Source organism: Phoca vitulina, unplaced genomic scaffold, assembly GCF_004348235.1.
Source record: "Phoca vitulina isolate PV1807 unplaced genomic scaffold, GSC_HSeal_1.0 scaffold4, whole genome shotgun sequence".
Classification (NCBI taxonomy): domain Eukaryota; kingdom Metazoa; phylum Chordata; class Mammalia; order Carnivora; family Phocidae; genus Phoca; species Phoca vitulina.
Genome location: NW_022589707.1, coordinates 48,435,387 through 48,463,315, shown reverse-complemented (window position 1 = coordinate 48,463,315; position 27,929 = coordinate 48,435,387). Strand labels below are relative to the sequence as shown.

General features: G+C 35.6%; 1 protein-coding gene across 13 annotated transcripts in view; it reads left to right on the top strand.

The window, feature by feature from the left end:
- HDAC9 (histone deacetylase 9) overlaps positions 1–27,929 on the top strand; it is a 912,577-nt gene that overhangs the window by 808,621 nt on the left and 76,027 nt on the right. For all 13 annotated transcript variants that reach the window (XM_032401986.1, XM_032401978.1, XM_032401976.1 and 10 more), the window contains one exon: positions 20,545–20,678. In XM_032401986.1, coding sequence (XP_032257877.1) covers positions 20,545–20,678 — 134 coding nt within the window. The remainder of the gene's footprint in view (positions 1–20,544; positions 20,679–27,929) is intronic.

Genomic DNA, 27,929 nt, shown 5'->3' with positions numbered 1-27,929 from the left:
TACTATGTGTTAGGTACTGTGCTCATTGAAAATACCAGTTTTAAAAAAAAATAGCCATGAAGTAACCACAAAGACAAGTAGGACGAACTACTGGATCAACTTTTTGGCAATAGTAGCTATAAGTATTGCCATGACCATCATTATCTGAGCAGAATTTGGGGAATACTGCCATGGATTATTGCTATACTGAAGTTGAAATGCAAGCTTAGTTCCACAGGTTAGTTTGAAAAGCAATTATTTTTCTTTTTGGTGGGGATGGGTGGGATGAAGGAAGTGAGAGTGGTGGTGGTCGTGGTAATTTGTTTATTTTCAAATTGACAATATCAGAAAAATCAAAGTAGATATTTCTTTTTCTGAAAATTAGTTTTTATGAATGTAAATAAAAGCTTCAGTAAGAAAAAAAGGGTTACAGTCATTAAAATTTGATGATTAATATTCAGACACAAGGACTATAAATGTCTATAAGCTTATGGCTATAGCACTAATACATTAAACTAGTGCTTCAGTATTATTTGGGTTTAAACACAGGCAAGTGGCTTAAAGGACAAGTCCAAGATTCAACAAACCACTTTCTTATCACAGTTTTGCCATTGATTATATTGTTTGGGCAAGTTAATTTCTTTATAACTCATTCTCCCATTAGGGTAGTTGTATGATGAATAAATGAGATAATACTGCATTTCAAATATATAGCATTGTGCCTGGTGATGTTAGCTTTCACTAATACTAGTTTATAACTGATATAGGGATAGGGACTGTCTTTGTTGTGCTCAAAACTATATCCTCATTAGCCAGCACAGTTCTTGTCACATAGCAGCTTCTCAACAAATATTTCTGAAATGAAGCCCTAGTTTCACTTTGTATAAAATAAATTAATGAAATTCATTATAAATATTATAGTATGTAAAAAACAGTCTGTGACAAGAAAGACTTGACTTTTCTCTTTGGTCTGTTGTATTTCTTTGAACCTGAACTTCTGTCACAGATATTACTCTTTACCAGTTTTTGAAAATGATTTTCTACTTATACTGGCCACAGTATTTTTTTTTTAAAGTTCTTAAAGAAAGGAAAATAGATATTCTATAGTAGGTGTATCTTAAGAGCATAACATTTTTCAGTGCCCTGCAATTCTTTACTTTTCTCCAAAAATTGCTCTCCAATACATGCTTACCTCATTTTAGTGTGTTTCACTATAATGTACTTAGCAGATAATGTGAAATTACACATTGAGATTTGTGGCAACCCACTGTCAAATATATTGATGCCATTTTCCCAACAGCACATGCTTGTTTCATGTCTCTCTGTCACATTTTGGTAATTCTCACAATATTTCAGCCTTTTTCATTATTATTATATTTGTTGTGGTGATCTGTGGTCAGAGGTCTTTGATGTGATTATTATAATTGTTTTGGGGCACCACGAACCGCACCCATATAAAGTGGTTAACTTAACTGATACATGTTGGATGGGTTCTGACTGCTCCATCCACGGCCATTCTCCCATCTTTCCCCCTCTCCTCAAGCCGTCCTGTTCCCTGAGACACAAAAATATTGAAATTGGAACAACTAATAACCCTACAGTGGCCTCCAAGTGTTCAGGTGAAAGGAAGATTTGCCATCTCTCACTTTAAATCAAAACTTAGAAGGATTAAGCATAGTTAAGAAGGCATGTTGAAAGCCAAGATAAGCCAGCAGTTAAGCCTCTTGTGCCAAACTGTTGGCCAAGTTGTGAATGCAAAGGAAAAGTTCTTGAAGGAAATTAAAAGTGCTACTCCACTGAACACATGAATGATAAGAAAGTGAAACTGCCTTAGTGCTGATATGGAGAACATTTTAGTGCTCTGGATAGAAGATCACACCAGCCACAACATTCCCTTAAGTCAAAGCCTAATCCACAGCAAGACTAACTCTCTTCAGTACTGTGAAGGCTGAGGGAGGTGAGGAAGCTGCAGAAGAGTCTGAAGCTAGCAGAGGTTGGTTTGTGAGGTTTAGGGAAAGAGGCCATCTCCATAGCATGACAGTGCAAGGGGGAGCAGCGAGTGCTGATATGGAGGCTGCAGCAACTTATCCAGAAGATGTAGCTAAGATAATTAATGAAGGTCGCTGCGCTAAACAATAGATTTTCAATGTGCACAAAACAGCCTTCTTTTGGAGGACGATGCCACCTAGGACTTTCATAGCTGGAGAGGAGAAATCAATGCCTGGCTTCAAGGCTTCAAAGGACAGGCTGAGTCTCTGGTTAGGGGCTAATGCAGTGGGTGACTTTAAGTTGAAGCCAGTGCTCATCTACCATTCTGAAAATCCTAGAGCCCTTCAGAATTATGCTAAATCTACTCTACCCGTGCTCTCTAAATGGAACAGCAAAGCCTGGCTGACAGCACACCTGTTTACAACATGGTTTACTGAATATTTTAAGCCCACTATTGAGACCTAGTGCTCAGAAGAAGAGATTCCTTTCAAAACATGACCGCTCATTCACAGTGCACCCGGTCACCCAAGAGCTCTGACAGAAATGTACAACAAGATGAATGTTGTTTTCATGGCTACTAACACAGCATCCATCCTGCAGTCCGTGTGGATCAAGGAGTAATTTCAACTTTCAAGTCTTCTTGTTTAAGAAATACCTTTCACAAGGCTATAGCTGCCATAGGTAGTGATTTCTCTGATGGATCTCGGCAGTGTAAATTGAAAACCTTCTGGAAAGGTTGTGCCACTCTAGATGCCATTAAGAACATTGTGATTCATGGGAAGAGGTCAAAATATCAACATTCACAGGGGGTTGGAAGAAGTCAACCCCAGCCCTCATGAAAGACTCTGAGGGGTTCAAGACTTCAGGGGAGGAAGTAACAACAGGTGTGGTAGAAATAGCAGGAGAGCTAGAACTAGATGTTGAGCCCAAAGATGGGACTGAATTGGTGCAATCTCATGATAAAACTTGTTGGATGAGGAGTTCCTTCTTATGGATGAGCAAAGAAAGTGGTTTCTTGAGATGGAATCTTCTCCTGGTGAGGATGCTGTGAAGATTGTTGAAATGACAGCAAAGGATTGAGAATAGTACATAAACTTAGTTGGTAAAGCAGCCACAGGGTCAGAGAGGATTGACTCCAGTTTTGAAAGAAGTTCTCCTGTGGGTAAAATGCTATCAAACACCACATGCCGCAGGGAAATCCATTTGCAAAAGGAAGAGTCCATCGATGCAGCAAATTTCACTGTTGTCTTATTTTAAGAAATCGCCAAACCACCCAACCTTCAGCAACCACCATGCCCATCAGTCAGCAGCCATCAACATCCAGGCAAGACCCTCCACCAGCAAATAGGTAATGCCTTGCTGAAAGCTCAGTTGGTCGTTAGCGTTTTTTGGCAATGAAGGATTTTTAATTAAGGTGTGGACATTGTGTTTTTAGATGAAATGCTATTGCACACTTAGTAGACTACAGTATAGTGTAAAAATAACTCTCATATGTACTGGAAAACTAAAAAGTTCATTTGGCTCACTTTATTGCAGTGGTCTAGAACCAAACCCACAGTATCTCCAAGGTATGCCTGTATCATCCTGGACTCTAAATCCACAAAGTTGGGTATTACATTCTAAGAGCAGGGGCTCCACAGTGAGAGGGTTCAAATCCTACCTGTGCTGTTTTACCTTGCACAATGTATCTAACCTCTCTGTGTTTGTTTGTTTGTTTGTTTGTTTTAAAGATTTTATTTATTTGACAGAGAGAGAGATAGCGAGAGCAGGAACACAAGCAGGGGGAGTGGGAGAGGGAGAAGCAGGCTTCCTGCCGAGCAGGGAGCCCGATGTGGGACTCGATCCCGGGACCCCGGGATCATGACCTGAGCCGAAGGCAGACGCTTAACGACTGAGCCACCCAGGTGCCCTCTGTGTTTGTTTTATTATGTCTACAGTAACAATAATGGTAAATACTTCTTTTGTCTATGTGTGTGTTGGGGGAGTGGAATTGAGCATCAAATAAGTTTTAAAGTATTTATCATGGAGCCGACACTGTAGTAAGTATATAAATTAGCTATCATACACGTTTCAGCCAGGTCCATAAAGTCAGCTTTATGTCTCTCTACTATTTATATATCAGCCATTTAATTAACATGATGAGGGTGCCTAGCACTCTACAAAGCAATGGTAGTCAGGCATTGACATGGTCCCTGTTTACACCCTGGTAGGATTAACTCACAAATTAAGGAGTATATAAAGATCAATAGGTATAAGGGGGCATATGGAAATAATTCTACATTGCACATGGGGTTTAGCATGCTGCTTGTGCTGAATTTCAAAGATGAGTAGGAGTTGACTGAACATGGACAGGATATTTCATCAGCAGAAGCTCATAAATGTGGGCAACATTTGATTCATCAAATTGTATAGATCATAATCTCTAAGTCAAAGGAAGACTAAATGTGGGGGAATGGCAGAAGATGGGGCTGGAGAGAGAAACCATGTCTTGAAGGCTTTGAATTTAATCCTGAAAGGTGTAAAAAGTCAATGACAGGTGGTTAAGTAACTGGTATTTTGAGCTCACTGCTGTATGTGAGTGAGCCTAAAGTTTTCTGGTGGCATGCTTGCTTATCTCTATGCTCAGAATCTTCTAACTTGTACACTCTTTCAGGCATGTAAGACCTCCCAGAATTCCGTGAATACAGGACATATTAATTAGAAAAGCCCTGCAGTGTCCAACCAGATGTGGCCAGTGATCATACCTCTTTAATAGAGCCCTTGATTCTTTAGAAGAGTTCACAATTCTAGAAATGTCTCTGCTTGAGAAAGGTCCCCTAATCTACATAAATTCAGGCTCATCCAGGAGTGGAGTTCTCGTGTTCTTTTAAATAGAGTGACCCCCAGATTTTGGCTTTGGTTCAGGCTAATAAGGGAAATCCACATCAGTGACTTTATTTGAAGAATCTCATCAAAACTGAAAACTCATCACAACCTTATTGTTTCCCAACAACCCACCTTCCCCAGATACAATAGACTGTTCAGGCATTGTCAAGGTACCTTATTCCTCAGCATACTAGCACTTGGTACTTGGAGAAAATAGGTGGGGAATTAGTGAAGACAGTTGAATACTTTGGGCACATGGTGACACATATTGGTTACCTCATCTTCTAAGTGAAAAGTAAACATGCTTTATTTTTAAAAAATTATTTTTTTTCACTTATTTTGAACAGACAGTAATCTCAGTGGATAAGGCTTCAGACTCTAAAGCCTGAGATGAGTCCTAGCATTACTACATTCTAGTTTGTGACCTGGGGAAAGTTACTCAACTTCTCTTTGTTTGCCCCTCTATACAAAGTTTTATATTCTTTGTAGCTACCTCATGAGGTTGGTGTGAGGATTGAATGAAACATCTCTACAAAGTCCAAGGACCTGCACAGGGTGAATATTTTAGAATGTCTAATTGTTGTAGTTGCCATAGTTGTATTTTCAACTTTCTTAGTCCTGCAGTACATTCAGAGATATGTGAAAATTTAGTAGCTTAAAACACCACCATTTATTACCTCATGGTTCTGTAGGTCACAAATCTAGGGAGACACTACTGAGTTCTCTGCTTCAGGTCTCACAAGGCTGATATATCAGCCAAGCTGGCTCCTTATTCTGAAGGTTCTAAGGAACAGTCCTCTTCTGAGTTCATTCAAGTTGCTGGCTGAAATTCAGTCTCTTGAAGTTATAGAAATGAGGTCCCCATTTCCTTGCTGGCTAAAAGTTACCAACATTCCACAAGATGCCCTCCATTTTCAAACCAATAATGATACATCAAGTCCTTCTTATTATTCAGATCTATCTTTCCAGCTTCCTCTTATGGGACCAGCTGGAGAAAACTTGCTTTTAAAGGGTTCATGTGATTAAGTTATATATCCACCCCCTTTCTGCTCAACACTGTCCCATATTTCCCTTTTGGTTTATTTATTCAACTTAAAAATCCTTTTGCCATACCACAGGGTATATAATATGCATAGGTTCTACCCACACCCAAAGAGAAGGGGATTATACAAGGGCAAGAGTCATTAGAGTTATTGGGGTTATTCTGAGAATTTTGCTTACCTTACTAATTTAAATGCAATCAAGTAGACTTGAATATGTTCATTCCAAATTCACTCATTCTATCAATAGACAAGTACTGTACCCTACCATATACCAAGCTGTATGTTAGATTTGTAAGTATTAATCAGTTGTTGGCAATTTACTGTTTTGAAATAAATTTTAAAAAGCAGGATTGTCTAGAAGTATCAGTTCCTCTCCTCCAGAGTTACTTTTGCATTCCCCATTTTGTTTTCTGGAACTATAATATGTATGATCTTTTGTCAGCATAATTGAGTATTCTAGAACTAGATTTACTAATTGAAAAACTAAATAAATGACAAACATGATACCATCTAGATGATATTGCCTATTTATCTAATAGAGCTTTTAAATAATTGAGAGGGCTAATGGCCTAGAGTGAGGAAGTAATAGTTAACTGATACTGCCTATGTGTCAAGTACTGGATGGATGCATTTTACATATATTATTTCATTATCTTCTGAGTTTCTCTAAGCAGATGTATATCTTTCATCTATTAAGCTTTATTTAAAAATGTGTTTATTTTATAACAACTATATTTTTCTATGTTAAATTTTATTTATCTCTGTACATGCCTCTTAGTTCCTTGGGGGCAGGAACTATGTTATTCATCCATGTATTTCCCTAGCTATGATTACAGTATGTGCTCAATAAATACAGGTTGAATTTGAGTAGTGAAAACTACTGTAATGGGATCATCATTGCTTAGCATGAGTCTGTTCCACTCTTGTTCCATCCCACTTGGCCAATTGTGCATGAGCATCAGTGAGAGAATAGATCCCATGTGTTTGATGCATTATTGAAAACAGCAGTAAAAACTAGTGATTGGCAAATCAAATTGCAATTGGGGTTTGGCAAAAAAAAAAAAAAATTGTTGAGGGGTAGGAAGAAATGGCCCTATGATGTCCAAAAGCATTTTCTAGGGATTTTTTTTTTTTTCCTCACTGGTTTTATATTTGTGTTTTTTAAGGGAAATTTAATTCACATGTTTCTGGTTTGTTTACACTGAACACACCAAAGCAATGATTTGTAAAAGGAATTTGGTGTCTAAGAACTCTTTCTAAAGTTCCTTTTGAACTAAAAATCATGTCTAAAAATATGGGCAGTATTAATATCTATTGAGTTGGCTGAATGGTAAGAAATGCACTCACTGAGAGCTTTGGGTTCTCACCCCAACTCTACTGTCAACTGTTTACCTTTATAATTCACCTTCCTGGGTCTTAGTTTCCTCATCCTTAAAATGAAAAGATTGGAATATATAATCTTAAAATTTATTTCTAGATCTAAAATTCCATAATTGAAATCTTATATTAAAAAAAGATTAAAAACTGCTGTGTGTCTTGTTGGTGGTGTATAGGAATGCCACTGATTTCTGTGCATTGATTTTATATCCTGACACTTTACTGAATTCCTGTATGAGTTCTAGCGGTTTTGGGGTGGAGTCTTTTGGGTTTTCCACATAAAGTATCATATCATCTGCAAAGAGTGAGAGTTTGACTTCTTTGCCGATTCGGATGCCTTTTATTTCTTTTTGTTGTCTGATTGCTGTGGCTAGGACTTCTAATACTATGTTGAAATTAAGGTGTCGATCCCATTTACAATTGCACCCAAAACCATAAGATACCTAGGAATAAATCTAACCAAAGAGGCAAAGAATCTGTCCTCAGAAAACTATAAAATGCTCATGAAAGAAATTGAGGAAGACACAAAGAAATGGAAAAACGTTCCATGCTCATGGATTGGAAGAACAAATATTGTGATGATGTCAATGCTACCTAGAGCAATCTACACATTCAATGTAATCCCTATCAAAATACCATCAATTTTCTTCAAAGAAATGGAACAAATAATCCTAAAATTTGTATGGAACCAGAAAAGACCCCATATAGCCAAAGGAATGTTGAAAAAGCAAAGCAAAGCTGGTGGCATCACAATTCCGGACTTCCAGCTCTATTACAAAGCTGTCATCATCAAGACAGTATGGTACTGGCACAAAAACAGACACATAGATCAATGGAACAGAATAGAGAGCCCAGAAATGGACCCTCAACTCTATGGTCAACTAATCTTCGACAAAGCAGGAAAGAATGTCCAGTGGAAAAAAGACAGTCTCTTCAACAAATGGTGTTGGGGAAATTGGACAGCCACATGCAGAAGAATGAAACTGGACCATTTCCTTACACCACACACAACAATAGACTCCAAATGGTTGAAAGACCTCAATGTGAGACAGGAGTCCATCACAATCCTAGAGGAGAACACAGGCAGCAACCTCTTCGACCTCAGCTGCAGCAACTTCTTTCTAGACACATCGCCAAAGGCAAGGGAAGCAAGGGCAAAAATGAACTATTGGGACTTCATCAAGATAAAAAGCTTTTGCACAGCAAAAAAAAACAGTCAACAAAACCAAAAGACAACTGACAGAATGGGAGAAGATATTTGCAAATGACATATCAGATAAAGGGCTATTATCCAAAATCTATAAAGAACTTAACAAACTCAACACCCAAAGAACAAATGATCCAATCAAGAAATGGGCAGAAGACATGAACAGACATTTTTCCAAAGAAGACATCCAAATGGCCAACAGACACATGAAAAAGTGCTCAACATCGCTCAGCATCAGGGAAATCCAAATCAAAACCTCAATGAGATACCACCTCACACCAGTCAGAATAGCTAAAATTAACAAGTCAGGAAACAACAGATGTTGGCGGGGATGCAGAGAAAGGGGAACCCTCCTACACTGTTGGTGGGAATGCAGGCTGGTGCAGCCACTCTGGAAAACAGGATGGAGGTTCCTCAAAAAGTTGAAAATAGAGCTACCATATGATCCAGCAATTGCACTACTGGGTATTTACCCCAAAGATACAAATGTAGGGATCCGAAGGGGTACGTGAACCCCGATGTTTATAGCAGCAATGTCCACAATAGCCAAACTGTGGAAAGAGCCAAGATGTCCATCAACAGATGAATGGATAAAGAAGAAGTGGTATATATATACAATGGAATATTATGCAGCCATCAAAAGGAATGAAATCTTGCCATTTGCAACGACATGGATGGAACTGGAGGGTATTATGCTGAGCGAAATAAGTCAATCAGAGAAAGACATGTATCATATGACCTCACTGATATGAGGAATTCTTAATCTCAAGAAACAAACTGACGGTTGCTGGAGTGGTGGGGGGGTGGGAGGGATGAGGTGGCTGGGTGATAGACATTGGGGAGGGTATGTGCTATGGTGAGTGCTGTGAATTGTGTAAGACTGATGAATCACAGACCTGTACCTCTGAAACAAATAATACATTATATGTTTAAAAAAAAAAAAAAGAAGAAGATAGCAGGAGGGGAAGAATGAAGGGGGGGAAATCGGAGTGGGAGATGAACCATGAGAGACGATGGACCCTGAGAAACAAACTGAGGGTTCTAGAGGGGAGGGGGTGGGGGGATGCGTTAGCCTGGTGATGGGTATTAAAGAGGGCACGTTCTGCATGGAGCACTGGGTGTTATACACAAACAGTGAATCATGGAACACTACATCAAAAACTAATGATGTCATGTATGGTGATTAACATAACATAATAATAAAAAAAAAACTGCTATGCACCAGGCTCTGTTTGATGTATGGTGCTTATTTTTTTGAGGTGCCTTTTTATGATTAGATATTCATTTCAAATACATGAGATAGAATAATTAATCCTTAGTTATATTTACAGGTGAAAAAACTAAGATTCACATATCTATTTGAAATACAAATTTATATATAAAACTATGGCACATAGTAGGAATTTAGTAAATAATTGTTTATTTGTAGGTAGACCATAGATGGAGAGATGGATGGGTGGATGGGTGGATGGATGGATGGATGGATGGATAGTCAAAATGCCAGTCAACCTTTCTTGCCATCTTATTCTCAGGAATTCTTCAGGATAAAGGTTTTCCAATTTTGTTTTTCAGAAATAATGGCATTAAAGTATTCTATTGTCTCAGACTTTAAGATATAAACCAACTATTCATTTTTTTTCAAAAGATACTGAGAATATAAACTCACCTCCTGGACCATCCCTGACTGGAATAGTTGAAAGTACCTTCTTTAAAACATTTGCAATATTTATAGGGCTGCTTAGAATAAGCCAACTGAAAGATTTAATGATAATAATCTCCATATTTCTTCTAAAATTGATTTCCGGTTTCAGTGAATTTGGAAAGAGTCCTAGGACATCAAATAAATAAAGATCTTAACATGAAATGAATCTTCAGAATATGTTCATAAATTTACATTTTAAACATGACCAGAAAATATATATCTTTGCCCATTATTAAGGTAATACTTTAATGAAAAATTTTCATTTGCATGAAATAAACCTTTTTGGCTACAGATGAAAGGATTTTATGGTAGCAACAATGGTTTTGTGAGTTAAATGATCCCAACATCATCAGGAATGAATCACAAGTGCCTACCATATGAATTACAGCACCATGAGTCTTAAAAAGGTATTTCTGTGGAAAGCATTCTTCCCATCTGTAACAATCAGATTCTGCTTTGAAGTCCTGCTAGAGTCTCACAATACATGAGACAGCCACATGCTACCCAAACTTTTCTCTCAACTTGAGTTTGACTGCATTTTCCCAAAGAACAATATGGCAACTTAATGATGAAGGGCTTTAGAGAAGAAAATGGCTACAGTTTTTGTAATTATACTTCACTGTGTGTGAATTCTTAAGTCATCTTTTCTGGACATAGCTATAGAAATTATGCCAGTGGATATGCAAAATTAAATTTCAAATTAAAATGGGACAAAAGTATGTCTCCTTTGATCCCTACGATATTGAATCTGCAATGAAGTCTTCACAAACATTTCAGGCCCAAATTAAACTAAACTGTTAAAAAATGAATAAATTGTTATTGAGGCTTTTTAACTATATCAGAGTTACAAAAATGATATAAATCAATAACAGAGTAGGTTGTCAGTATTTCAAAGAGACTGTCACTACTCTTATTTTCACTCCACTACCTCTCCTGAGTGGATATGGGGGTGGGGATTGCCTCTGTCATCCCTTTTTTTTTGTTTTGTTTTTTACTTGAAGCTTTCCTCAGCAGATGAAAAATAATAATGGAGAAACACTGGCAGTAAATGGGAGACTGACATCAGCAAAGTTAAGAGATTAATAGTAGAAGTAAAATGACTTGTCTAATCAGTCACTTTGTGTCGTGTGTGTGTGTGTGTGTGTGTGTCTATTTCTTTATTAATCCGATGAATCATGACCCAGGTACTTTCTCTTGCAGTTGGTTGCTGATTCTAGAGTCTAATCTATTCCAGGATGGCAAAATAACAATGGTAACTAAATTGTAGGTTAGAGAGAGTTCCTCTTCAGTGTACAACAGAATTCTCTCTGTCTTAACTTCCCTAGAGAATTCCAATTCAGTAGTTTTTGTAATTTCATAAAAGAAACAGGCTATCTGGGAGTATCTCTCATTTCCCTGGGGTTTTATAATAATGTTTCAGTTATCCACAACAGGCATTGCTGAATACATTTAGGTTCTAAAAGAATGAAGTATATAGAGCTTGGGAACTTTGTTCCCATTTTTCCTTTATATGCTTTACTATTTATGTTCTATCTCATCACTGATAAAGAAAAGTTAAAAAAAAAAAAAGTTAACAGTAAAAAGAACAGGCCTCTTTCCATTATAAAATAATATATAATAACACTGGCATCAAATATGCTAATATGAAGTGGCCACTTTAACCATACAAGAGGATATTATTTGCAATCATATATAAAACTGAAAACCTAGTAACAACTGAAATATCTAAAAACAGAGGATTGATTGGTACATTAATACATTCAAAATAATATTGTAGAGGACTTACAAAATTTTTCCCACTATAGATAATTGTAAGTTAAAAAAATTATAATATGATAGATACTGTTTTATTTTTAAAATAAAACAACAAACATGAAATACCACAAAAGTAGAATTGGCTAATCTTTGGTTGGTAGGACTGTGGATTTATTATCATATATAATTATTTTACTACTATTTATTGTTTTATTTATTATTTATTCAATATTAGACAATACATTTATATAATATATAACAACATATATCATATAATACTTTTTAATTCTATTTACTATTTATTCATTATTTTCTATTATTTTCCAAATTTTCTACAATGAACTTAATTTTGGTTTTGAAAACAGTTTTTTTTAATGGAAATTAAAATAAAGCTAGTTAGTGTTTCCTTTCACTACCACTATACTCTGAGAACTATTTGGGAAACATTAGAAGTGTTTGAGACATACTTTTGAAGGGTGAATCCTTTTTTGACCTATGAGTTGGTTATTAAATACACTTTAAATGTATTGTTTAATTGTTGAGACTTCTTTGAGCAACTTTTCATTTCAAACAACTTTTCTGAACTAGTAAAAATGCTGACACAATATGACATATAGCCAGAAGTAATACCCCGTAGAATATCAGGAAATCAAATAGAAACTGATAATTTGAACCACGACCATATTTACAACTTACTTTATAATTCTTTTCAGAAACAAAAAATTACATTTGCTTCTAGTAAATCAACAGAACTGAACAGGATTTCTAACTGAAAATGCCCTTGCAGTTCTCTTTCTCAGTGACATCTTATTGTTGGTAGTTACCACTTCAGCTGTGTTTGATCGTGAAAAGAAATGACTTGTTACAATGTAGCTTCCTTCTCATGCTTGTAGTTTAATGCTGATTAGATTAAATTAATTTAATACTTTTTGAAACAACCAGGCTGCATACAGGATTCTTTAGTGTTGTAGCAGTAGTATAGTAGTGTTAGTACTTTGTTAATGCTTCATTCTGGAAGATTTCCTTAAAAGAGTATAAGGTGCCAAATTTCACTTTGAAAAAATATTTCTTACAGAATTCTGTTGTAGTCAGTGCAGTAAGGTAGTGGGGAAGACTGTCAAGTCTGATTTTCAGTGAATATATACCAATTTCAGTAACTAACCTGAGCCTGACCATGTTGCTACTCCACAGGCTCCTCCCTAAGCTCTACCCCCAAACTCCCAAAATAATCCAGAAGCTAAAGGTATATGTAGACCTTAAGAACCTAGTTCTATCACCCTATCTGGTGATGTCTTGGCCCAAGATGCAGCATGTTATATAGATGCGTTTTTCTACTTGATCACTTTTTCCCATAGCCCTCACACTCAGGACACTCCAACCCCCTTGAGAAAAACATTGCTAGTTATGGTCTCGCTATAATTTTTCAACTGTTCAGGTTAAGTTTATTGTAACATGCAGGTTGAGTTTTTGTGAAAATAGGAGTAAAAAGTCATAAAAGCAACTTGCGATTATGCCTGTTAATAATGTTACACACATATACGCGCACACACACACACACACCACTGAAACTTTTATCTCACATGTCCTGATAAATAATACTTTGACATTAATAGCCGTACTTGGCTTTCTAAATACCTCGTATATATGTACAACAGTAATGGACACAGTAGAACTCAGGTTAACAAAACTAAAAAGTTATTCTTGAAATCCTTGAGTGGAAGAGAGGGCACAGGCCTTATAGAAATTCATTTCTTTATTTCACTTGAATCTTTTGTGCATGCATAACTCAAAAGTTCAGCTGCTTCAGTCTGTGGCTTAAAATCACATGGGTAACATGTGAATGGAAATAAACCCTGTAGGTAGAAGAAAGAGGAATTTGGATAGAGATCAAAGATTAACTTCATTCCATTCTTTCCTTCCACTTTTTACTATCCCATCTAAATTTGGTATTTTATGAGCCTTTTTTTTATTTCCAAGGGAAACAATGAGCTTAAATCAGATTTGAGACTTTCTCTCTTTTTCTAAATCCATGTGATTTGATCTGCTCAGTAATGACTTTAGATAATTGAATGCTCAATTGTTAGGAACCTTTAGTATGAAAGATACGGCATACTGGCTTGATTTATTATTATATGTTTTAATTTCTCACTATAGCCCTGGTTTAGAGTTATAGGAAAAAACTTCTGAATATTTAACAATATGATTAGCAGAAATATTTGCCTTTTTGCCTCTGAGTATTATGAGTATTTCTTGCATTTTTATTTTCTGGAATGGAACTAGTTACTATGTGCTATTAGCTTTGAACATTTCTAAGCATTAGAAATCAGAACTTTGCATTACACATTTTTGAAAGCTTAGCATTCTTTTTATAGTAATCATGTAAGAAGGTGGGGAGTTTAGTATGGTCATCCTCATTTCTAAGTGGCCCATGGAAAAGACTCTTATTGGTATCATCACGAGGTCCAGAAAAAGTGAGGAATATTTCAATGCTTGAAAACAGTTTTTATCTAATTTTAAAATACTTTTTAGAATAATTTTTGCCAACTATTTAGAAACATAGAGTAATTATAAATGACTATTTGGACTTCTATCAAAATAGTAGCTAAATGGATAGAGTCAACAATGAAGTGCTTCAAGGTAGTGGGGAAGTGAAATCTTGTTTTTGGCTTACCTCAAATGCTAGAGCAGTACATCATTAGTTTTTGATGTAGTGTTCCATGATTCATTGTTTGTGTATAACACCCAGTGTTATTGTAAGTTCTTGTGAGGTTCTGGACAGTTATGGTTTATTGGGTGGATATCTCAGTGCATTCCAAAGATTAAGATTATATTATTCTATTGTTCCAAATGAAAGAAACTTAGTTTGGTTTGGGGGTCTAGTTGTTTCACAACTTGATAGGCTTTCATTTAGTTCTATCAACTTTATTCTGAGAATTCCTTTCTTCTCAAACAAAGACCACAATGCTTTAGAGAAGAACAGAGATCAGGTTTGAAAGTAGTCCAGCCAGGCTTGCAGAGCATGCACTTCCATATTCAAGATTATTCTTTCACATTTTTATGGATTTAGAAATATTCTAAATATTATAAGTACTATATGAATGAAGAAAAATGAAAAAAAATGTTCTTGTACTGCAGAATGGCTAATACAAGAAGCTAAAAATTTGAATTACTGTAAACATTGTAAAATGAATGATAAAACTATTGAGACAAAAAAGGTAATCGATTTGCAGATGTTAGGGGGTGGAGAGGAAGGATGAATAGGTGGAGAACAGGGGATTTTTATAAAGGACAGTGAAACCATACTATAGGATAATATAATGGTAGATACCTGACATTATGCATTTGTCAAAACCCACAGAACCATACAATACAAAGAGTAAATCCTAACCATTGGCTTTTGTTAACAACAATATATCAATACTGGCTCATCAATTGTAGCAAATGTACCACAGTAATGCAAGATGTTAGTAATAGAGGAAAAGACAGTGAGGTATATGGGAACTCTGTACTTTCTGCTCAGTTTTTCTTTAAACCCAAACTGCTCTTTAAAGTCTATTAATTATTAAAGATATAATTGATTTAAAAATTAAATGTTTATTCCTTGCAATTCCTTGCAAGTTCTTAAAGCAATTTAAAAAAATGAAATGCCAGTGCTGTGCCTGTGCTTTATTGCTTGAAGTAAATATGGAGTAAGGTAGACTTCCTTATTGTAAGTTCTTGTTTTGTTTTTTGTTTTTTTGTTTTATTTATTTTTTTATTATGGTATGTTAGTCACCATACAACACATCATTAGTTTTTGATGTAGTGTTCCATGATTCATTGTTTGTGTATTACACCCAGTGTTACTATAAGTTCTTGTGAAGGCTGCTTTCACCTTGGGATCCAGCTTGGAGAAGGGACTAGGTTTGCCTCCCCAGCTGCTAATTTCCATGATATTCTCAAAGTCTTCTTTCATCAAGTAGTAGGATTCCATAAGAGCAATAACATCCTGCACTCCTTCTGCCCATTGTGAGGTCAAGGGCTGTACAACTGCATCCCTTATATGTGACAGATAATCCACATTTACAGTCCTTTTGCTGGAATCAGTTCTGAGACTCATGTGCAGTGCTAGGTCCTGTACAATATGAAAATGTTTGCTAGTAGATGAGTGCTTCCCCAACGAGCTTGGGAAGGTAAGAAACTGGGTCATGTACCCCCTCATTAACTCTCCAGGAAGAACACTGGCATAAATGGCCTGTATGGGCAGAAGACTCCAGTTTTGCTTACTCTGGATCTGATGGTCCACTAGATCACCATCACATAGGCCATCTGCTGCTCTGCTTAAAAGCATCAGGTGCTTTTTCATGTCACCCCCTGCAGCTACAGGCTTCACATGTATGTAGTTCTCCTGGACAAATAGGGGTGCTATTGAATAATCATGAAAAAAGAGATCTGACTTGTCCACAAGTGACATATGAGTGGTCTCCTCTCCAGCGGCAAACACTTTCCGGGCAACATCAAATGGGCCCAGTCTCATATCCTTTTTGGTTCTATGAGAATCAGCCTTGGCCTGGTCATAGGTTAGTGCCTTACTTCGTGCACACCACATCCTCACATTGTGTAAAACCTGTCTGATATCTTGATTAGCTCCCAAAATTATTTCATTCATAGCTGGAGGCGGGGCTCTTCAAACCCTCTTTAAGTGCAATAGACATCATAGCACCCTTAATCTGTTCAACTCAAGGTCTTTGAAAACTAAGATCAAAACAATAATGAACCAATGAGTGAATCTTGGGATGATTTCTATCATTGCACATACAAATAATGGGAATTTTTTTATGTTTTATCAGACCAATTAATTCCTCAATTCCTCCCCTGTCCTCATTGCCTACCATGCCATCTACTTCATCCATGATGAGAGCATGTTTCATGCTTACTGAATGGGCTGGGCTGCTCTACCTGACCTGTGTTGAGAAGTTGAATAAAAGCCTGTGATGCTGGTATTATTCAGTGATTCAGCAACAATCTCCTTCAAACTGTTTTTACTCCGAATGTCACTTGCATTCAGTTCCACGTAGCTATATCCCAGTTCCTGACAAACCAGAGACTGGATTCTGAATACAATGAAGAGTTAAATGAAGATGATTCTCAATCTGATGAAAAAGACCAAGAGTCTATGGAAACTGATACACTGATCAAGAAAAAGACAAAATCTTCAAAGCCTTCAAAATAAGAAAAAGACAAGGAGTCCAGAAAAGGAAAAACTTCAAAGAAATGAAACTATTTTTGACTACTGATAGCCACTTTTTACTCACCCCATTGAAGAGTCTAGATTGTCTAGATAATGCCTTGGTTTTTCCAAAGTGATCATATTTTAGCATAATGGGGCAACTCAGTAGTCCCATTATAAATAAATGGTGGGGTACAGCTAGAGGGATGTAACCAGTAGGCTAACATACACCTCTTATAGAAGTTGATAAAAGTGCTTGGGTCCTCCACTGTCCCCTGTCAGTCTAATTAGATTGTACTTCAAATTGACTGTGTATAATCAGAAACTACATGTGGGCTTTGGAGTCAGATTTTAGGTAACAATAATATGCCTGGGAACATTGGTACTAAGGCAATTTTTGTAGGCTTAAGAATTTATCCTAATAGCCTTTATAGGACTGATACTGATTTTTTTTAAAAAAGTGATTACTATTATGTGGTGAAATTTTGTAAATAAATCACAATACAAAACAAAAGAAAAAAAAGAAAAAAAATGAAATGCCATATTGAACACATGGTTTTACTTACTTTCATTTATCTTATTTCTTTTTTGTCATTGTCCTTGAAATTGGGCAAGTTGGATGCAGTGTTAATTTTTTTGAAATGTTGAATGAGAGACATTTACATTTGGCAGTCTGAGAGTCTGTACATCCTGAAACACTTCCACGTGAAAATAGCAAAACTACTTTTTAAAATTTTTGAATGACTTCCAAAAAGATGAAGGAAGGTGAGCAAATCCTGTAGCTGTTGGCTACCCTGGGCTATCCCAAAGTCTCCAGCTGGATAGAGCTTGAACATTATTAAAAGATTACTGCATACTGGAAAAGGGAGTCAAAGCCTTGGGTCTATGAAGGGAGAAGTTTTGTTGGAGACCAGCATAAAGAAAGGAATAAGAAAGGGCAATTCTAAGGAAAAGGGTGAATGGAAGAGGAAATACTGCTGAATAAAAAAAACAAATATATCTTAGCTAGGGCTATGAATAGAGGGAATTTCAAAAGCAATGAAAATAAAAAGGGGAAAAAACCTCATTTTTTACATGAGAATTTGTAATCAGGTTTTGGGTCCACATTTACAGTAACTGTGCATTAAAAAAAAAAAAGTCCCTGCAATCTAAGAATTTAAAATTTATCCTAGGTGATAGTATCCCAGCCATCCAGTAGAGGCAAACAAAATCACACTCAACCCAGGTTCAGGCTCCAAAAACTTCTTACATAGGAAGTTCCAATGTATATGAGCTCAAAAAAAAATAAATAAATAAAATAAAAAAACAGGAGAATTAAGACATCATAAGGATGAATCAGCAGAAACAACAAATAGTAATACTAGGCCATAAAGACTTCAAATAACAGATACAGAATATAAAATAATTATGGGTAAAGAAATAAAGGAAGAAATAGAACGATGAGCAAAGAATAAGAAACTATAAAAATAAGAAGTTATGAAATCTAACTGAATAGAACACCTGGAATTGAACAGTATAATCACTGAAATGAAGATACCAATAGAAATGTTAAACAGTAGATTAGACACATGTGGAGAAAGAAAGACTGGAAGGTAGATCTGAAATAAAAATATATATAATTCAGGACAGAAAGAGACATAAAAAATATGAAACAAAGCTTAAGAGACATTGAGAATATAATGACAATGACCACATACATCTAATTGGAATTCCAAAATTAGATAATAAATAAACAACTTTATTTCAACAAATTTGAACACTTAAGTAAATTTCTAGAAAAATATAATTTATGAAGATATAGAAAGCATGAGTAGTCCTATAGTTGTTAAAGAAATTCTATCAGTAGTTAAAAATCTTCCTCAAAAACCACAAAACTCAAATGGTTTTCCAGGAGATTTCTACCCAACTTTCTAGAATCAGATAATGGAAAAAGGTGATCCTGACCACATCAAAATTCAACATGGCCAATATAGGACTGAAAAATTATAGATTAACCCCATTCATGAACATAGGTGAAAAAATCCTGAACAAACCATAGTAAAACAATTCCAGCTGTGTACAAAATAGATAATTACATCACAACCAAGCTTATTTTACTCCTTAAATTTAATGATGGCTTAATATTAGAAATACTAATTAATGTGACTCACAACAACTATGAAATTATAGGAGAAAAAACATCTCATTTTGGTATAAACAAATTTAATATCTATTTATAATAAAAACTTTAATTCAAAGTAGAAATAGTAAGGTCCGTCCTAAAACTGAATGAAAGCACAATAAGATGCCATTATTCACTCACTTACTTGACAAATTATACCAAACGTTGGCAAGGATGTGACTAACCTGGAATTCTTATATACACTGCTCAGAGTGAGGTTGATTATTATTGCCTTTTAGAAATAATCTAGTATTATTTAGCAGATTTTAAGCCACAATGATTTTAGTCCATTGTTGCACATGTGAACCACAAGAGTGTTATAAAAATGTTCTGTGGGCATTGTTTGTAATAACAAAGCATTGGGGTTTTGTAATAACAAAAAATGCAAAAATCTGTCATCAGGAGATTGGGTAAATAAATTCTTTTATACTCATACTATGGCCTACTACACAACAAATAACTATAGCTACATTTATCAACAGAGATGAGTTAACAAGATATTGAATGAAAAGAGCAAGTTGTAAAAATAAAAAAACATTTTTATAAAGTTAAAAAAAAAGCAAAGGAATTATCAACACAAAGATCCTAATTTCCCACAGAGAGGAGGAGGGATGTTAACAGAAGTACACAAGGGGCTTCAAAAGTATTGCTAACATTATTTTCCTTAAATTGGAAAGTGAGTGAACAGGTGTTTCTCATATCATTATACTTTATAATATATGTAGACGTTATTTTTTATATTAACTATTTCATAATCAAAATTATGTCTATAAAAATCTAATGTGATGTCTATAAAAATCTAATGTGGTAGTTAAGTAATTTGAGGTGATACGTAAAAAAAACCAAAAAACTTCCTTTTATAATAAGACAAATGATGGAGATAAGAAACAAAAATCAAGCAAAGGAGATTATTGACCTTATTAACACTTGTCAAATGCTATCAAGTTTTTCATCCAGGTACATATAGAATGTGTTGTGAAAGCCACTACTGTGCACTGGGGAGGAGCCATATTGTTTGGTATAAATTTTGGTTGTGATGCTTCTTAGCTGTGGGATCTTGGATTTTGGTTCCCACATTTGTAAAATATAGATAGTAATGGCACCTAATTTATTAAGTTTTTGTAAGTATTAAATGAATTAGCTCATGGAAGGTGCTGAGAAAGGACACACACATAGTAAAAGCTCAATCAATATTAAATTCTAGTAATATTCTCTTCTGATTTAATACTTTGAAATGTTCTGTTTGTGTTATGATAGGCTTTGGTCATTTGACGAAGCAGTTGATGACATTGGCTGATGGACACGTGGTGTTGGCTCTAGAAGGAGGACATGATCTCACAGCCATCTGTGATGCATCAGAAGCCTGTGTAAATGCCCTCCTAGGAAATGAGGTAAAAAATTAAAAGTACACAAGAGTAGGGCTAAAGGACTAGGAATGTATGCATGCATATATTTAATTTTTTTTAATCCCATGTAATCAGAAAGCACAATGTTGCTCTTCTAATTTTAAGAAAGAAGGTAAGCTTTTAGGAGAAGTTTACATGTACTCCTGTTATATGGTATAACTGTTGTCCATTTAATCCACATAGCACTTCCCTCAATCAGGTTATTTGTGAGCTCAGTAAACAACTCTTGGGAGGAGAAATGCTTTGTATATTGACCCAACTAATAAGCAATGAAATACTGAAAAACAAATTACTCAAAGAAAATTTCTCTTGAGATTTTCCATAGAACTGTGTTAGCACAAGGGGGAAAATAAAATTTAAAAAAAATTTTTTATCTTTATTGAAATACAGTTGACGAAATTGTAATACATTTAAAGTGTACAATGTGATGATTTGATATATTATACATTGTGAAATGATTCCTTCCATGAAATTAAATTAACACATTCATCACCTCACATACTTTTTGTTCATTTGTTTGTTCATTTGTTTATTTGTTTGGTGAGAACACTTAAATTCTACTTTCTTAGCAAATTTTAATTATAACTATAGGCATCATGTTATACATTAGATCCTCAAACCTTGTTCATCTTGTAACTTATGTTTCTAGGAATTTATACGTTTCTTCTACATTATCCAATTTATTGATGTATAATTGTTCATAGTAGTTTCTTATGATCCTTTGGATTTCTCTGTCATAAGCTGTCAAGTCTCCTCTTTCAAATCTGATTTTATTAATTGAGTCTTTTTTCTTTTTTTCTTAGTCTAGTTTAAAGGTTTATCAGTTTTATATATCTTTTCCTAAAACCAGCTCTTAGTTGCATTGATTTTTTTTCTATTGTTTGCTGCATCCCATAAGTTTTAGTATGTTGTATTTCCATTTTCATTTATCTCAAGATTTTTTAATTTCTCTTTTCATTTCTTTGACCCATTGGTTGTTCAGGAGCGTGTTGTTAAATTACCACATATTTATGAGTATTCCAGTTTTCTTTTTGTCATTTATTTCTAGTTTTATGCCATTATAGTCAGAAAAGTTACTTGGAATGTTTTCAGTCTTTTAAAATTTGCTGAGACTGGTTTTTATGGCCTAATATATGATTTTTCTGGGAGAATGTTCCATTTGTGCTTGAGAAGAATGTATTTTTTGCTGCTGTTGGATAGAATGTTTAGGTCCATATGGTCTAAAGCATAGTTTAAGTCCAATCTTTATTGATTTTCTGTCTGGCTGACCTATCCATTATTGAAAGTGGGGTATTAAAGTCCCCTAATATTGTATTTATGTGTATTTCTTTCTTCAAATCTGTTAATACCTGCTTTATAAATTTAGCTGCTCCTATGTTGGGTGCATATTTACAAGTGTTATATACTCTTGATGAATTGACCCCTTTGTCATCATATACTGACCTTCTTTGTCTCTTATTACAGTTTTTAAGTTACAGTCTATTTTTTTCTGATATAAACATACCTACCCCTGCTTTCTTCTGGTTTCCATTGGCATGGAACATCTTCTCCATCCCTTCATTTTCAGTCTGTGTATACTTAAATCTGAAGTTATTCTCTTGTAGGCAGCATATAATTAGGTCTTATTTTTATATTCATTCAACCACTCTGTGTTTTTTGATTAGAGATTTTAGTCTATTAAATTTGAAGTATGAATTGATATGTACAGGCTTACTATTGCTATCTTGTTTTCTGGCAGTTTTATAGTTCCTTTCTTCCTCTCCTGCTGTCTTTTTTTGTGCATTGATGATTTCCCGTAGTGTTATGTTTTGATTTCTCTGTCTTTTGCATACTTCTATAGGTTTTTGCTTTGTGGTTACCATGAGGCTTGCAAAAATCTTATAATAGTGTATTTTAGGCAGATAACATCCTAACTCTAATGTATATAGAAACTACCTTTTTACACTCCCTTCCCACAATTTATGTTTCTGATTTCTGATCACAATTTATACCTTTTTATATTGTGTATTCATTAACAAATTATTGTAGTTATAGCTATTTTTAACACCTTTGTCTTTTAACCTCTACACTAGAGTTATAAGTGATTTCCCACTATCATTACAATATTAGAGTATTCTGAATTTAATTACATGTTTACCTTTATCAGTGAATGTTATACTTTCATAGATTTTTACGTTACTAGTTAGTATTCTTTCATTTCAGCTTGAGGAACTCCCTTTAACAATTCTCGTAAGGGCAATCTAATGATGATGAATACTTCAGCTTTTGTTTGTCTGCAAAATTGTATCTGTCCTTCAATTCTTAATGAGTGCTTTTTTGGGTAGAGTATTCTTGATCAGCAGTTTTTTTTCTTACTGCACTTTGAATATATCATGCCACTCCTTTCTGGTCTTTAAGGTTTCTGCTGAGAAATCTGCTCAAGGTCTTAAAGAGATTCCCCTCTCTGTGAAAAGTTGCTTTTCTCTTGGTGTTTTTAAGATTCTCTCTTTGTCTTTAACTTTTGAAAATTTAATGTGCCTTGGTGTGGGTCTCTTTAGATCCATCTAATTTGGTACTCTTTGGGATTTCTATATTTGGATGTGTTTCTCTCCCCAGGTAAGGATAGTTTTTAACCACTATTTCTTCAAATAAGCTTTCTGGCCCTTTGCTTCCCCTTCTGGAATTCCTATAATTCCTTTGATTTGCTTCATAGTGTCCCATAAGTCCTTTAAGCTATCTTTACTGTTTTCATTCTTTTTTTTCTTTTTGCTATTTTGACTGGATGAGTTTCACTGCCCTGTCTTTGAATTCACTGATCTTTTCTTTCATTTAATCTAGTCTCCTCTTGAACTCTTCTATTGAATTTTTCAGTTCAGTTATAGTATTCTTCAATTCTGTGATTTTTGTTTGGAACCTTTTAATATTCTCAATCTCTTTGTTGAAATTTTCACTTTGTGAAATGTCACTTTGTGACATCTTCACAGATTTTTTTTTAAATTCAATTTAGTTAACATCTAGTGTGTTATTATTTCCAGGGCTAGAATTTAGTGATTCATCAGTTGCATATAACACCCAGTGTTCCTTATATCAGGTACTCTCCTTAATGCCCATCACCCCATCACCCAATCACCCCATCCCCACCACCCATCTCCCCTCCAGCAACTGTGTTTGTTTCCTATAGTTAAGAGTCTCTTATGGTTTGCCTCCCTCTCTGTTTTTATTTTATTTTATTTTTCTTTCCAATCCCCTATGTTTATATGTTTTATTTCTTAAATTCCACATATGAGCAAAATCATATGGTATTTGTCTTTCTCTTATTGACTTATTTCACTTAACATAATACACTCTAGTCCCATCCACATCCATGCAAATGGCAAGAATTCATTCTTTTTGATGGCTGAGTAATATTCCATTATATATATAGAATGTATATATAATTAAAAATGTGTGTGTATATATATATATATACACACACACGCAAACACCAGATCTTCTTTATCCATTCATCTGTCGATGGACATCTGGGATCTTTCCATATTTTGGCTATTGTGGACATTGGGGTACATGTGCCCCTTCGAATCACTTGTTTTTGTATGCTTTGGATAAATACATAGTAGTGTAATTGCTGGGTCATAGGGTAGCTCTTTTTAACTTCTTGGAGGAAATTCCATATGGTTTTCCAGTGTGACGCTTTATTTTTTATACTGAATGTATACAAGTATTAAGACTGTGTTATACGTTTCACCTTTTTTTCATGAACTTGCAATATGACCACTTACAAAATAAACATATACAAAATCATTTTTTAAATCTTTCATGCATATTTTTTTATTAACATATAATGTATTATTTGTTTCAGGGGTACAGGTCTGTGATTCATCAGTCTTACACACTTCACAGCACTGACCATAGTACGTACCCTCCCCAGTATTCATCACACAGCCACCCAAGCCCTTCCACCACCCTCCACTCCAGAAACCCTCAGTTTGTTTCCTGAGATTAAGAGTCTCTTATGGTTTGTCTCCCTCTCTGGTTTCATCTTGTTTCATTTTTCCCTCCCTTCCCCTATGATCCTCTGTTTTTTTTCTCAAATTCCTCATATCAGTGAGATTATATGATTTCTCTGATTGACTTCTTTCACTTAGCATAATACCCTCTAGTTCCAGCCACATCATTGCAAATGGCAAGATTTCATTTTTTGATGACTGCATAATATACCACATCTTCTTTATCCATTCATCTGTTGATGGACATCTAGGCTCTTTCCATAGTTTGGCTATTGTGGACATTGCTGCTATAAACATTGGGGTGCATGTGCCCCTTCGGATCCCTACATTTGTATCTTTGGGGTAAATACCCAGTAGTGCAATTGCTGGATCATATGGTAGCTCTATTTTCAACTTTTTGAGGAACCTCCATCCTGTTTTCCAGAGTGGCTGCACCAGCTGGCATTCCCACCAACAGTGTAGGAGGGTTCCCCTTTCTCCGCATCCCCGCCAACATCTGTCGTTTCCTGACTTGTTAATTTTAGCCATTCTGACTGGTGTGAGGTGGTATCTCATTGAGGTTTTGATTTGGATTTCCCTGATGCTGAGTGATGTTGAGCACTTTCCCATGGTCTGTAAGGCCATTTGGATGTCTTCTTCTTCTTCTTCTTTTTCTTCTTCTTTTTTAAAGATTTATTTATTTATTTGACACAGAGAGAGAGAGAAATCACAAGTGGGGGTGGGGGCAGAGGGAGAGGGAGAAGCAGGCTCCCGGCTGAGCAGGGAACCCAATGTGGGACTCAATCCCAGGACCCTGGGATCATGACCTGAGCCGAAGGCAGACGCTTAACTGACTGAGCCACCCAGGAGCCCATCCATTTGGATGTCTTCTTTACAGAAATGTCTGTTCATGTCTTCTGCCCATTTCTTGATTGGATCATTTGTTCTTTGGGTGTTGAGTTTGTTAAGTTCTTTATAGATTTTGGATAATAGCCCTTTATCTGATATGTCATTTGCAAATATCTTCTCCCATTCTGTCAGTTGTCTTTTGGTTTTGTTGACTGTTTCCTTTGCTGTGCAAAAGCTTTTTATCTTGATGAAGTCCCAAGAGTTCATTTTTGCCCTTGCTTCCCTTGCCTTTGGCGATGTGTCTAGGAAGAAGTTGCTGCAGCTGAGGTCGAAGAGGTTGCTGCCTGTGTTCTCCTTTAGGATTGTGATGGACTCCTGTCTCACATTCAGGTCTTTCAACCATTTGGAGTCTATTTTTGTGTGTGGTGTAAGGAAATGGTCCAGTTTCATTCTTCTGCATGTGGCTGTCCAATTTCCCCAACACCATTTGTTGAAGAGACTGTCTTTTTTCCATTGGACATTCTTTCCTGCTTTGTCGAAGATTAGTTGACCAGAGAGTTGAGGATCCAGTTCTGGGCTCTCTATTCTGTTCCATTGTTCTATGTGTCTGTTTTTGTGCCGGTACCATACTGTTTGATGATGACAGCTTTGTAATAGAGCTTGAAATCCGGAATTGTGATGCCACCGGCTTTGCTTTTCTTTTTCAATATTCCTTGGGCTATTCAGGTCTTTTCTGATTCCATACAAATTTTAGGATTATTTGTTCCATTTCTTTGAAAAAAGTTGATGGTATTTTGATAGGGATTGCATTAAATATATAGATTGCTCTAGGTAGCATAGACATGTTCACAATATTTGTTCTTCCAATCCATGAGCATGGGACGTTTTTGCATTTCTTTGTGTCTTCCTCAATTTCTTTCATGAATATTCTATAGTTTTCTGAGTACAGATCCTTTGCCTCTTTGGTTAGATTTATTCCTAGGTATCTTATGGTTTGGGGTGCAGTTGTAAATGGGATTGACTCCTTAATTTCTCTTTCTTCTGTCTTGTTGGTGTATAGAAATGCAGCTGATTTCTGTGCATTGATTTTATATCCTGCCACTCTACTGAATTCCTATATGAGTTCTAGCAGTTTTGGGGTGGAGTCTTTTAGGTTTTCCACATAAAGTATCATATCATCTCAAAAAGTGAGACTTTCACTTCTTCTTTGCTGATTCAGATGCCTTTTATTTCTTTTTGTTGTCTGATTGTTGAGGCTAGGACTTTTAGTACTATGTTGAACAGTAGTCATGATAGTGGACATCCCTGCCATATTCCTGACCTTAGGGGAAAAGCTCTCAGTTATTCCCCATGGAGTATGATATTCGCTGTGGGTTTTCCATAGATGGCTTTTTTGAATTGAGGTATGTACCCTCTATCCCTACACTGTGAAGAGTTCTAATCAAGAAAGGGTGCTGTACCTTGTCAAATGCTTTTTCTGCATCTATTGAGAGGATCATATGGTTCTTGTTCTTTCTTTTATTAATGTAGTGTATCACATTTTTACATATGTGGATGTTGAACCAACCTTGCAGCCCAGGAATAAATCCCACTTGGTCGTGAATAATCCTTTTAATGTACTGTTGGATCCTATTGGCTAGTATTTTGGTGAGACTTTTTGCATCCATGTTCATCAGGGATATTGTTCTGTAGCTCTCCTTTTTGATGGGGTCTTTGATTTTGGGATCAAGGTAATGCTGGCCTCATAAAATGAGTTTGGAAGTTTTCCTTCCATTTCTATTCTTTGAAACAGCTTCAGAAGAATAGGTATTAATTCTTCTTTAAATGTTTGGCAGAATTCCCCTGGGAAGCCATCTGGCCCTGGGCTCTTGTTTGTTGGGAGATTTTTGATTACGGCTTCAATTTCCTTAGTGGTTATGGGTCTGTTCAGGTTTTCTTTTCTTCCTGGTTCAGTTTTGGTAGTTTATACATCTCTAGGAATGCATCCATTTCTTCCAGATTATCTAATTTGCTGGCATATAGTTGCTCATAATATGTCCTTACAATTGTTTGCATTTCTTTGATCTCTCCTCTTTCATTCATGATTTTATTTATCTGGGTCCTTTCTCTTTTATTTTTATTAACTCTGGCCAGGGTTTTATCAATCTTATTAATTCTTTCAAAGAACCAGCTGCTAGTTTCGTTGATCTGTTCTACTGTTCTCTTGGTTTCTGTTTCATTGATTTCTGCTCTGATCTTTATTATTTCTCTTCTCCTGCTGGGTTTAGGCTTTATTTGCTGTTTTTTCTCCAGCTCCTTTAGGTGTAGGGTTAAGTTGTGTATTTGAGACCTTTCTTGTTTCTTGAGAAAGCCTTGTATTGCTGTATACTTTTCTCTTAGGACCGTCTTTGCTGCCCCCCAAAGATTTTGAACAGTTATGTTT